At 43.2% G+C, this 12,994-nt stretch overlaps 1 protein-coding gene across 3 annotated transcripts in view; it reads right to left on the bottom strand.

Moving 5' to 3' along the window:
* Positions 1-12,994, bottom strand: part of LOC138651327 (C-Jun-amino-terminal kinase-interacting protein 4-like) — an 834,119-nt gene that overhangs the window by 192,371 nt on the left and 628,754 nt on the right. For all 3 annotated transcript variants that reach the window (XM_069741428.1, XM_069741429.1, XM_069741430.1), the window contains one exon: positions 3,254-3,424. In XM_069741428.1, the coding sequence (XP_069597529.1) occupies positions 3,254-3,424 (171 nt within the window). The remainder of the gene's footprint in view (positions 1-3,253; positions 3,425-12,994) is intronic.

Below are 12,994 nucleotides of genomic sequence, written 5' to 3'. Positions count from 1 at the left end.
TAGCTTGCAAAAAAGAAGACAGAGGAGACTTAATAGCGGTCTACAAATATCTCAAGGGCTGTCACATTGTAGAAGGATAATCTTTATTCTCATTTTAACAAGGAAAGACTAGAAGTAATGGGATGAAACTAAATGGGAAGGGACACATTAGATATAAGAAAAAACTTTTTGACAGTTAGGGTGATCAATGAGTGGAACAGGGTGACCAATGAGTGGAACAGGCTGCCACGAGAGGTGGTGAGTAGGGTTGAGCGAAACGGATCGTTCATTTTCCAAAGTCGCCGACTTTTGGCAAAGTCGGGTTTCATGAAACCCGACCCGATCCCTGTGTGGGGTCGGCCATGCGGTACGCGACTTTCGCGCCAAAGTCGCGCTTCGTATGACGCGCTTGGCGCCATTTTTTCAGCCAATGAAGGAGCGTGGGCAGAGTGATGACATAGGTCTTAGGGGCGTGGACGCCTATCGTCATCTTGTCGCTTGTGCGCTGTAGCGATTTGAAATGTGTAACACCAGCTTTTCTGTTCAGGGACGGAGGGGGGAGAGGGGGAGAGAGAGAGAGAGAGAGAGAGGGGGAGAGAGAGAGAGAGACTCGACTTTAGAGATAGTCGGGTTTCGTGAAACCCGACTCGACCCTAAAAAAGTAAAAGTCGCTCAACCCTAGTGGTGAGTTCTCCTTCAATGGAAGTCTTCAAAGAGATGCTGGACAGACATCTGTCTGGGATGAATTAGTGAATCCTGCTTTGAGGAAGGGGTTGGACCGGATGACCCAGGAGGTCCCTTCCAACTCTAACATTCTACTGTATGATTCTATGTAAGTACATCAGGTTGGCATATGTGAGTAGTATAGAGTGCATCAGGTTGGCATATGCAAATTACATCAGGTTAGCATATGTGAGTAGTGTAGAGTGCATCAGGTTGGCATATGTGAGTTGTGCAGGGTGCATCAAATAGCGCAATAAAGTAGAGAAAATCAGACAAATTTAGTAATCCATGGATGAATGATACAGATTGAGGCTGTGTGCACACGTTGCTGTTTTTTTGCGTTTTTTTTCCTGATAAAAACGCTATAAAATCGCAAAAAAACCCGCATACAATAAGCATCCCATCATTTAGAATTAATTCCGCATGTTTTGTGCACATGATGTTTTTTTTCCGCGAAAAAAAACGCATCGCGGTAAAAAACGCAGCATGTTCATTAATTTTGCGTTTTTTTTTTTGCGGATTTCCCACTACAAAATGCATTGGAAAATGTCCGGAAAAAAACGCATCAAAAACGCATGCAGATTTCTTGCGGAAAATTTCAGGTTTTTCTAAGGAATATTCTGCGAGAAATCATGAACGTGTGCACATAGCCTGAAAGTCTTTTATGCACAAGCCAGGCTTTTTGAGGCAGGTATCGCATTGCCAAGTGGTGTCCTTTCTTCTGCTGCGCTTTGCAGATCAAGCTTGACATGCTAATAGCAGGGATCTCTGATGTAGGAAATGGGGGTGGCGATGACCCCCTGGGTGTTGAGTGTAGATTGCCTGCAGTTGGAGACAGGCGATCAAATCATTGTATCTACGCCAATGTGATAGCAATAAAAATGTCAGCTGAAGGGGCAAAAAAAGCTCTTACACTGCCCCATACCCCCAAAAATGAAAACGCTATGGGTCTCGGAAAATGGCGGCAAACACAAAACCTTTTTTTATACAAATTTAAATATTAGGCAAAGATAGCACAAGTAAACACAAAACGCAGCTTTTAATTTTAGAACTTTACTATTAAGGGAAAAATAAATTAAAACCTATAGGGCCCTCTGTGAAAAAGTGATTGAGTCCCCCCTTTAAAACATATATTAACTGATTTATGACATCTTTGGGAAGCGGAGTTCAAATTCCCTTGCCACACCCAGGCCTGATTACTGCCACACTTGTTTTCAATCAAGAAATCAATTAAATAGGATCTGCCTGACAAAGTGAAGTAGACCAAAAGATCCTCAAAATTCTGGAACATATGAGGAAAAAAAGTAATTCAAATGTATCAGTCTGAAAAAGGCTATAAAGCCATTTCTAAAGCTTTGGGACAACAGTGAACCATAGTGATAGCCATTATCCACAAATGGCAAAAACATGAAACAGTGGTGAACCTTCCCTGAAGTGGTCGGCTGGCCGATCAAATTATCCCAAGAACGCAGTGACAAATCATCCAAGAGGGAATAGAAGACCCACAATACCATCCAAACCACTGCAGGCCTCAGTTAAGGTCAGTGTTCATGACTCCACTATATGAAAGAGAATGGGCAAAAATGGCCTGCAGAGTTTCAAGACAAAAACCACTGCTGAGCAATAAGAACATAAAAGCTTGTCTCAGTTTTGCCAGAAAACTTCGTTATGATCACATGACTTTTGGGAGAATACTCTGTTGACTGAAAAGACAAAAGTTTAACTTTTTGGAAGGTGTACGTCCCATTACATCTGGCATAGAAATAACACAGCATTTTAGAAAAGGAACATCATACCAACAGTAAAAAATGGTGGTGGTGGTGGTAGTGTGATGGTCTAGGGCTGTTTTGCTGGTTCAGGGCCTGGATGACTTGCTGTGGTAAATGTAACCATGAATTCTGCTGTCTACCAAAAAATCCTGAAGGAGAATGTCCGTTCATCTGTCAGTGATCTCAAGCTGAAGAACACTTGGTTATGCAGCAGGACAATGATTAAAAATACACCAGCAAGTCTACCTCTGAATGGCTTAAGAAAAACAAAATTAAGACTTTGGAGTGGCCAAGTCAAAGTCCTGACCTTAATCCACTTGAGATGCTGTGGCATGATCTTAAAAAGCCAAGGAATACTGCTGGAGAGACCAGCGCAAATAGGGTCTTATCCAACACAAAATGAATTGATATAATCAAATGCTACTCATCATATTGAGCTTTTAATGAAGCATATAAAGTTATTAGGTGCAGCAGATCCACGGTTCAGCAAGTGACCATGCTGTAGATAAATGAACAAGCTATTGTGGATTTAACCTGCCTAAGTGACTTCTTCATCAGGATATACCACACGAGTACAGAGTCAGAGATAAATTGCTGTCTTAAATATGTAGCATTTCAAATAATGACGCCAATAGGATCACCTAACCAACAGACAATGTCAGAGTTCACAGATACAACATATTCATGAATTGATGCACATTTGAATAAGTATTTTAACATTGGTGTAAATGACAGTGTTATGTAACAGTAATGTTTTATGATTAATCAACATTTTTACTTACTCTGAGGTATTCGGTGTATAAAAATTAATAGACTGATTTCGTATAACACTTTTTCCACCAGCAGAAAACATAGCAGCAGAAGACTGGGATCGGTTAAGTCCTATGGATGGAGTTGGAGGTGGCGTTACTGCTTTCACTTGTGGTCCAGTAGAACTAAATAATCTGTCAAATCTGGAAAAGAAAAAAAATGTTATTTTAAGTTAAGATTAGTGATGAGCGAGTGTACTCATTGCTCGGGTTTTCCCTAGCACACTCGGGTGACCTCCGAGTATTTATGACTGCTCCGAAATTCAGTTTTCATCCCGGCAGCTGAATGATTTACAGCTACTATCCAGGCTGAGTACATGTGGGGGTTGCCTGGTTGCTAGGGAATCCCCACATGTAATCAAGCAGCCTAGTAGCTATAAATCATTCAGCTTTCGCAATGAAAACTATCTCCGAGCAGTCACAAATACTCGGAGGTCACCTGAGAGTGCTTGGGAAAACCTGAGCAACGATTACACTCTCTCAATGCCCACTGATCTGTAGTACTTTTATATCTCTTATAAATGGTTATTAATACTGTTCAACGTAATTTAAAGAATATATATACAGTGGATACGGAAAGTATTCAGACCCCGTTACTTTTTTCACTCTGTTTCATTGAAGCCATTTGGTAAATTCAAAAAAGTTCTTTTTTTTCTCATTAATGTACACTTTGCACCCCTTCTTGACTGATAAAGCCCCAAGAAATTTAGCAATTTTTGCAAATTTATGAAAAAAGAAAAACTGAAGTATCATACGGTCATAAGTATTCAGACCCTTTGCACTGTATTGGGTAGAAGCCCCCTTTTGAGTTACTACAGCCATGAGTCTTCTTGGGAGTGATGCAACGAGTTTTCACACCTGGATTTGGGGATCATCTGCCATTCTTCCTTGCATATCCTCTCCAGGTCCGTCAGGTTGGATGGTGAACTTTGGTGGGTGACCATTTTCAGATCTCTCCAGAGATGCTCAATTGAGTTTAGGTTAGGGCTCTGGCTGAGCCAGTCAAGAATGGTCACAGATTTGTTCTGAAGCCACTACTTTGTTATTTTAGCTGTGTGCGTAGGGTCATTGTCTTGTCTTGTCTGAGGTCCGGAGCACTCTGGAAGAGGTTTTCATCCAGAATATCTCTGTACTTGGCCGCTTTCATGTTTCTTTCAATGACAACCAGTTGTACTGTCCCTGCAGCTGAAAAATACCCCCATAACATGATGGTGCCACCACCATGTTTCACTGTTGGGATTATATTGGGCAGGTGATGAACAGTGTCTGGTTTTCTCGACACATAACACTCAGAATTATCACCAAAAAGGTCTATCATCATCTCATCAGACCAGAGAATCCTATTTCTCATAGTCTGGGAGTCCTTCATGTATTTTAGCAAACTCTTTGCAGGCTTTCCTATGTCTTGCACTAAGGAGATGCTTCCGTCAAGCTACTCTGCCATAAAGGCCTGACTGGTGGAGGGCTGCAGTAAAAAATGACGTTGTGGAACTTACTCCCATCTCCCTACTGCATCTCTGGAGCTCAGCCACAGTGATCTTGGGGTTCTTCTTTACCTCTCACACTAAGGCTTTTCTCCCACGATTACTCAGTTTGGCTGGACGACCAGGTCTAGGAAGACTTCAGGTGGTCCCAAACTAATTCCATTTAAGGATTATGGAGGCCACTAAGCTCTTAGGAACCTTGAGTACTGCAGAAATTCTGTTGTAACCTTGGCTAGATCTGTGCCTTGCCACAATTCTGTCTCTGAGGTCCTTGACCAGTTTATTTGACCTCATGATTCTCATTTGGTCTGACATGCACTGTGAGCTGTGACGTCTTATATAGATAGGTGTGCGCCTTATAAATCAAGTCCTATCAGTTTAATTAAACACAGCTGGACTCCAATGAAGGAGTAGAACATCTCAAGGAGGATCACTAGGAAATGGACAGCATGTGACTTAAATAATAGAATCATAAAATGCTAGAGTTGGAAGGGACCTCTTGGGTCATCTGGTCCAACCCCCTGCTCAAAGCAGGATTCACTAAATCATCCCAGACAGGTGTCTGTCCAGCTTCTGTTTGAAGACTTCCATTGAAGGAGAACTCACCACCTCTTGTGGCAGCCTGTTCCACTCACTGATCACCCCTACTGTCAAAAAGTTTTTTCTAATATCTAATCTGTATCTCCTATATAGTAACATAGTTATTAAGGTTGAAGAAAGACTAAGTCCATCTAGTTCAACCCATAGCCTAACCTAACATGCCCTAACATGATTATCCAGAGGAAGGCAAAAAACCCATGTGGCAAATAGTAAGCTCCACTTTGGGGAAAAAAATTCCTTCTCGACTCCACATACGGCAATTAGACTAGTTCCCTGGATCAACACCCTACCAAGGAATCTAGTATACAGGTACGGACTGGGGCTGAAATTAAGCCCTGGCATGTGAAATCACACAGGCTCATGTTGTCCCCATCCCCAAGCACCAGATGGAATATATTACTAATATTTCCCTGGATGGAGGTAAGTAAAATTTACTACAAGACCAATATACATATGATACCCGTGGCCTGCTAGGGCAAGTGATGGAGTCAGCAACTTTGTGCTCCATCACAACTCTTAACAGTATGGCCGTCTTGAGAGCCCTGATTTTGTTAACTACATTGCAGACAAGGCAGCCCACAACCAGACAGGCCCTTCTGGCATTTGCCAGAATTGCCAAATGGCCAGTCCGGCCCTGCTAGTATATATACCCTGTAACATTATACTTTTCCAGAAAGGTATCCAGTCCCCTCTTAAATTTAAGTAATGAATCACTCATTACAACATCATACGGCAGAGAGTTCCATAGTCTCACTGCTCTTACAGTAAAGAACCCGCGTCTATTATGCTTAAACCTTCTTTCCTACAGATGCAGAGGATGCCCCCTTGTCCCTGTCTCAGGTCTAAGATTAAAAAGATCATCAGAAAGATCTTTGTACTGTCCCTCATATATTTACACATTAAAATAAGATCACCCCTTAGTCTTCATTTTTCCAAACTCAATAGCCCCAAGTGTAATAACCTATCTTGGTATTGCAGACCCCCCAGTCCTCTAATAACCCTGGTCACTCTTCTCTGCACCCGCTCTAGTTCAGCTATGTCTTTCTTATACACCGAAGACCAGAACTGTGCACAGTATTCTAAGAGTGGTCGAACTAGTGACTTGTATAAAGGTAAAATTATGTTCTCCTCATGTGCATCTATGCCTCTTTTAATGCATCCCATTATTTTATTTGCCTTTGTAGCAGCTGCCTGACACTGGCCACTGAATATGAATTTGTCATCCACCCATACACCCAGGTCTTTTTCATTGACTGTTTTGCCCAGAGTTTTAGAATTAAGCACATACCGTATATACTCGAGTATAAGCCGAGATTTTCAGCCCAAATTTTTGGGCTGAAAGTGCCCCCCTCGGCTTATACTCGAGTCACGGTAGCGGTGGGGTCGGCGGGTGAGGGGGTGAGGGCGCTGAGGTATACTTACCTAGTCCCAGCGATCCTCGCGCTGTCCCTGCCGTCCCACGGGCTTCGGCGCTGCAGTTTCTTCCTCTCTTCAGCGGTCACGTGGGACCGCTCATTACAGAAATGAATAAGCGGCTCCACCTCCCATAGGGGTGGAGCCGCCTATTCATTTCTCTAATCAGCGGTGCCGGTGACCGCTGATAGAGAAAGAAGCTGCGGCACCGAAGACAGGAGGGGACAGCGCGAGGATCGCCAGGACTAGGTGAGTATGTTATATTCACCTGTCCTCGTTCCAGCCGCCGGGCGCCGATCCATCTTCCCGGCCGGCGCCTCCATCTTCCCGGCGTCTCTGCTCTCTGACTGTTCAGGCAGAGGGCGCGATGACGCATATAGTGTGCGCGGCGCCCTCTGCCTGATCAGTCAGAGCAGAGACGCCGGGAAGATGGAGGCGCCGGAACGAGACGCCGGGAGCTGCAATCAAGGGAGGTGAGTATGTGGTTTTTTTTCTTTATTGCGGCAGCGGCGGCACAAATTTATGTGGAACATCTATGGGGCACAGTGAACGGTGCAGAGCACCGTATATGGCACAGCACAGCTATGGGGTACAGTGAACGGTGCAGAGCACCGTATATGGCACAGCACAGCTATGGGGCACAGTGAACGGTGCAGAGCACCGTATATGGCACAGCACATCTATGGGGCACAGTGAACGGTGCAGAGCACCGTATATGGCACAGCACAGCTATGGGGCACAGTGAACGGTGCAGAGCACCGTATATGGCACAGCACAGCTATGGGGCACAGTGAACGGTGCAGAGCACCGTATATGGCACAGCACAGCTATGGGGCACAGTGAACGGTGCGGGGCACCGTATATGGCACAGCACAGCTATGTATGGGGCACAGTGAACGGTGCAGAGCACCGTATATGGCACAGCACAGCTATGGGGCACAGTGAACGGTGCAGAGCACCGTATATGGCACAGCTATGGGGCACAGTGAACGGTGCAGAGCACCGTATATGGCACAGCACAGCTATGGGGCACAGTGAACGGTGCAGAGCACCGTATATGGCACAGCTATGGGGCACAATGAACGGTGCAGAGCACCGTATATGGCACAGCTAGGGGGCACAATGAACGGTGCAGAGCACTATATGGTTCACACCTATGGGGAAATATGAACGGTGCAGAGCACTATATGGCACAGCTATGGGGAAATAATGATCTATTTTTATTTTTGAAATTCACCGGTAAATGCTGCATTTCCACCCTAGGCTTATACTCGAGTCAATAAGTTTTCCCAGTTTTTTGTGGCAAAATTAGGGGGGTCGGCTTATACTCGGGTCGGCTTATACTCGAGTATATACGGTAATTATACATCTTATTACTTCTACCCAAGCACATGACCTTACGTACATTTATCCCCATTAAAGCTCATTTGCCATTTATCAGCCCAAGCTTCTAGTTTACATAAATCATCCTGTAATATAAAATTGTCCTCCTTTGTATTGATTACCCTGCAGAGTTTAGTGTCATCTGCAAATATGGAAATTCTACTCTGAATGCCCCCTACAAGGTTATTAATAAATATGTTAAAAAGAAGAAGGCCCAATACTGACCCCTGTGGTACCCCACTGCTAACCGCGACCCAGTCCGAGTGTGCTCCATAATAACCACCCTTTGTTTCCTATCCCTGAGCCAGCTCTTAACCCACTTACACATATTTTCCCCTACCCCCATTATTCTCATTTTATGTATCAACCTTTTGGGTGGCACCGTATCAAAGGCTTTTGAAAAGTCAATATACACTACGTCCACTGGGTTCCCTTGGTCCAGTCCGGAACTTACCTCTTTATAGAAGCTGATCAGATTAGTCTGACATGAACGGTCCCTAGTAAACCCGTGCTGATACTGGGTCATGAGGTTATTTCTCTTCAGATACTCCAGTATAGCATCCCTTAGAATGCCCTCCAGGATTTTACCCACAGTAGAGGTTAAGCTTACTGGCCTATAATTACAGAGTTCAGTTTTTGTCCCCTTTTTGAATATTGGCACCACATTTGCTATACGACAGTCCTGTGGTAAAAAACACTGTTATTATGGAGTCTTTAAAAATTAAAAATAATGGTCCATCAATGACTGTACTTAGTTCCTGCAGTACTCGGGAATGTATCCCATCCGGGCCCTGAGATTTGTCAATTTTAGTGATTTTTAGACGCCGCCGTACTTCCTGCTGGGTTAAGCAGGTGACATTTAATGGAAATTTTTTGTTATCACTGATCATATTGTCTGCCATGGGATTTTCTTGTGTAAATACTGATGAAAAAAAGTCATTTAGCACATTGGCTTTTTCCTCATCCTCATCCACCATTTCACCCAGACTATTTTTAAGGGGGCCAACACTATCATTTTTTAGTTTCTTACTATTTACGTAGTTAAAGAATATTTGGGGATTATTTTTACTCTCTCTGGCAATGAGTCTCTCTGTCTCAATCTTTGCTGCCTTGATTTGCTTTTTACAGAATTTATTTAATTTTCTGTATTTATTTAATGTCTCCTCACTACCTACTTCCTTTAATTCTATAAATGCTTTCTTTTTGTCACTTTTTGCACCCCTTACAGCTCTATTTAGCCATATTGGTTTCCTCCTATTTCTAGTATGTTTATTCCCATACGGTATACACTGTGCACAGGTCCTATCCAGGATGCTAATAAACGTCTCCCATTTACTTTGTGTATTTTTGTGTCTCAGGATATCGTCCCAGTTAATTGCACCAAGATCATCTCTCACCCGTTGGAAATTTGCCCTCCTGAAGTTTAGTGTCCTTGTAATCCCCCTACTACACATCTTATTAAAGGATACATGAAAACTTATTATTTTTTGATCACTATTCCCCAAGTGACCCCCAACCCTTATATTTGATATGCGGTCTGGCCTGTTGGTTAATATTAGGTCTAGCAGTGCCCCCCTTCTTGTTGGGTCCTGAACCAGTTGTGAAAGGTAATTGTCTCTCATAGTTGTCAAAAACCGATTACCTTTGCTGGAACTGCAGATTTCTGTTCCCCAATCTATTTCAGGGTAGTTGAAGTCCCCCACAATAATGACTTCTCCTTGAGTCGCAGCTTCTTCTATTTGCTTTACGAGGATATTCTCCATTGCTTCCATTATTTTTGGAGATTTATAACAAACCCCTATCGGTAATTTATTATTTTTTCCCCCTCCCCTTATCTCCACCCACAGGGATTCTACATTTTCATTAGATTCACCTATATTATCACGCAGGATGGGTTTTAAGGTTGATTTTACATATAGACACACCCCTCCCCCTCGCTTATCCATTCGATCATTTCTGAACATACTATAACCCTGTAAATTAACAGCCCATTCATGGCTCTCATCCAGCCACGTTTCAGATATCCCCACCATGTCATAATTATGCTCCAACAACATTAGTTCTAATTCGTCCATTTTGTTGGTGAGGCTTCTGCCATTAGTATACATACATTTTACGTATCTCTCTGCACAATTTAATTCTTTCTTAAATTATTAATCATTCTAACCCCACCCCCCATGCCACAGCCACCCCCAACTTCCTTATTTGTGTCAGGTCTCTATCTGCACTATCTTCCCCTCCGATAAAATGAATACCCCCCCATTCCCTTGTTTAAACACTCCTCCAACCTTCTAGCCATTTTCTCCCCCAACACAGCTGCACCCTCCCCATTGAGGTGCAGCCCATCCCTAGCGTAGAGCCTGTAGCCAACTGAGAAGTCGGCCCAGTTCTGCAGGAACCCAAACCCCTCCTTCCTACACCAATTCTTGAGCCACTTATTAACCTCCCTAATCTCCCGATGCCTCTCTTGCGTGGCACAGGCAGTATTTCGGAAAATACAACGTTGGAGGCCCTTGCTTTCAGCTTGCAGCCTAATTCCCTGAACTCATCTGTAAGGACCTTCCACATACCTCTAACTTTGTCATTTGTGCCAATGTGCACCATGACCGCTGGGTTCTCCCCAGCCCCTCCCAGTAATCTGTCCACCCGATCAGCGATGTGCCGGACTCTAGCGCCAGGTAGGCAGCACACCGTTCGACGATCCCTGTCTTTGTGACAGATTGCCCTATCTGTTCCCCTAATAATTGAGTCCCCCACTACCAGCACCTGTCTGGCCTGCCCTGCTCTCCTATTACCCTCCTTACAGGAGCAGTCACTCCTCCGGCTTTCAGAGAACATGCCTGGCTGCAGCAGTGCCACCCCTGTAGTGGCACCCCCCTCATCTGCCAACTCAGCAAACTTATTGGGGTGTGCCAGATCAGGACTAGCCTCCCTGGTACTCTTCCCTCTACCCGGCCTTCTGTCACACAGCTTGCTACCCCACTGTCCTGCAGCTCCGTCCTACGATCCCCCACCTCATCTATCCCATTGAGCGTCTGCTCAGTGAGCAGAAGACTCCTTTCCATATTGTCTATGGATCTCAGTGTTGCCAGCTGCACATTTAGATCCAGAATGGTCTCCTCTCATTCAATTTCATCCCATTGCTTCTAGTCTATCCTTGTGCAAATGAGACTAAAGATGATAATAATAATAATTTTATTTATATAGCGCCAACATATTGTGCAGCGCTTTACAAATTATAGAGGAGATTTGTACAGACAATAGACATTACAGCATAACAAAAATCAAAGTTCAAAATAGATACCAATAGGAGTGAGGGCCTTGCTCGCAAGCTTACATTCTATAGGAAAAAAGGAGATACGAGAGGTGGATGGTAACAATTGCTTTCGTTGATCGGACCAGCCATAGTGTAAGGATCGGGTGTACATGTAAAGCTGCATGAACCAGTTAACAGCCGAAGTATGTAACAGTACAGACACAGAGTGCTATTAACTGCATGAAATATATGGGAACATGATGTGAGGAACCTGAATAAGGTTTAAGGTTTTTTTTTAATGGGCCACACAGGGATAGTTAGGTTAATGCGTTGAGCCCTTAGGCCAGTCTGAACAAATGCGTTTTTATGGCACTTAAAACTGTGAGGATTGGGGATAAATGATCCTTCTACAATGTGACAGCCCTTGAGATATTTGTAGACAGCTATTAAGTCTCCTCTCGGTCTTCTTTTTTGCAAGCTAAGCATTCCCAAGTCCTGTAAACGTTCCTCATAGGACATGGTTTGCAGACCAGTCACCATTCTGGTTGCTGTTCTCTTAACTTGTTCCAGTTCGTAGATGTCTTTTTTAAAATGTGGTACCCACAACTGGACACAGTATTCCAGTTGAGGTCTGACAAAAGAGGAGTAGAGGGCAATAATGACTTCCCGTGATCTAGACTGTATGCTTCTGTTAATACATCCCAGAATTCTATTTGCCCTTTTTGCTGCTGCATCACACTATTGACTCATGTTCAGACTGTGATCTATTAGTATGAAACAAGAAAAGAACACAGTGCGGCACTCACCCTATTGAAGCTGTGAAATCGTGCTCTTTATTGGAGAAAAATATTTAAAACATCCGTTAGGACATCAGGTCTGCAGGAGGGTGCGGAGGTGGAGTGTGGACGACGGCCGTTTTGCACGGTATGTGCTTCAACGGGTCCAGTTCACCGATTACCATACGTCATTTCCTTATAAAGGGTTTCCGACGTGTGTGAATACAATAACAACAGTGCATATTCACCTACACATGAACTAAGTGAAATTGTGCAATTAATATATATTAAAAAACAGTAATCGAATTGCAGTACTGCAACACTAAAAGTTATTTTAGACTTGCTTAATTATTATGTAGTAATAACATTTTCATATGTAAATAAACATTTTCAAACATTTTTCATTTTTCTTTCAGAAGCATAAAAACCTATTATATTAAAGAAATACCGACATGTCTAATTTATCATTTAAGCCTATTGGCCCTTGCGCGTTAGTGTTCAGAATCCACCTGGCTTCTTTCTGCAGTAGTCTTTCTCCGCAGGGAGGAGATCAAAATAGATTACTACTGCAGAAAGAAGCCAGGTGGATTCTGAACACTAATTCGCGCAAGGGCCAATAGGCTTAAATGATAAATTAGACATGTCGGTATTTCTTTAATATAATAGGTTTTTATGCTTCTGAAAGAAAAATGTAAAATGTTTGAAAATGTTTATTTACATATGAAAATGTTATTACTACATAATAATTAAGCAAGTATAAAATAACTTTTAGTGTTGCAGTACTGCAATTCGATTACTGTTT

This window comes from Ranitomeya imitator, chromosome 10 (assembly GCF_032444005.1).
Source record: "Ranitomeya imitator isolate aRanImi1 chromosome 10, aRanImi1.pri, whole genome shotgun sequence".
NCBI lineage: Eukaryota > Metazoa > Chordata > Amphibia > Anura > Dendrobatidae > Ranitomeya > Ranitomeya imitator.
The sequence above is the reverse complement of the archived record's forward strand: the minus strand, read 5'-3'. Positions and strand labels throughout refer to the sequence as shown.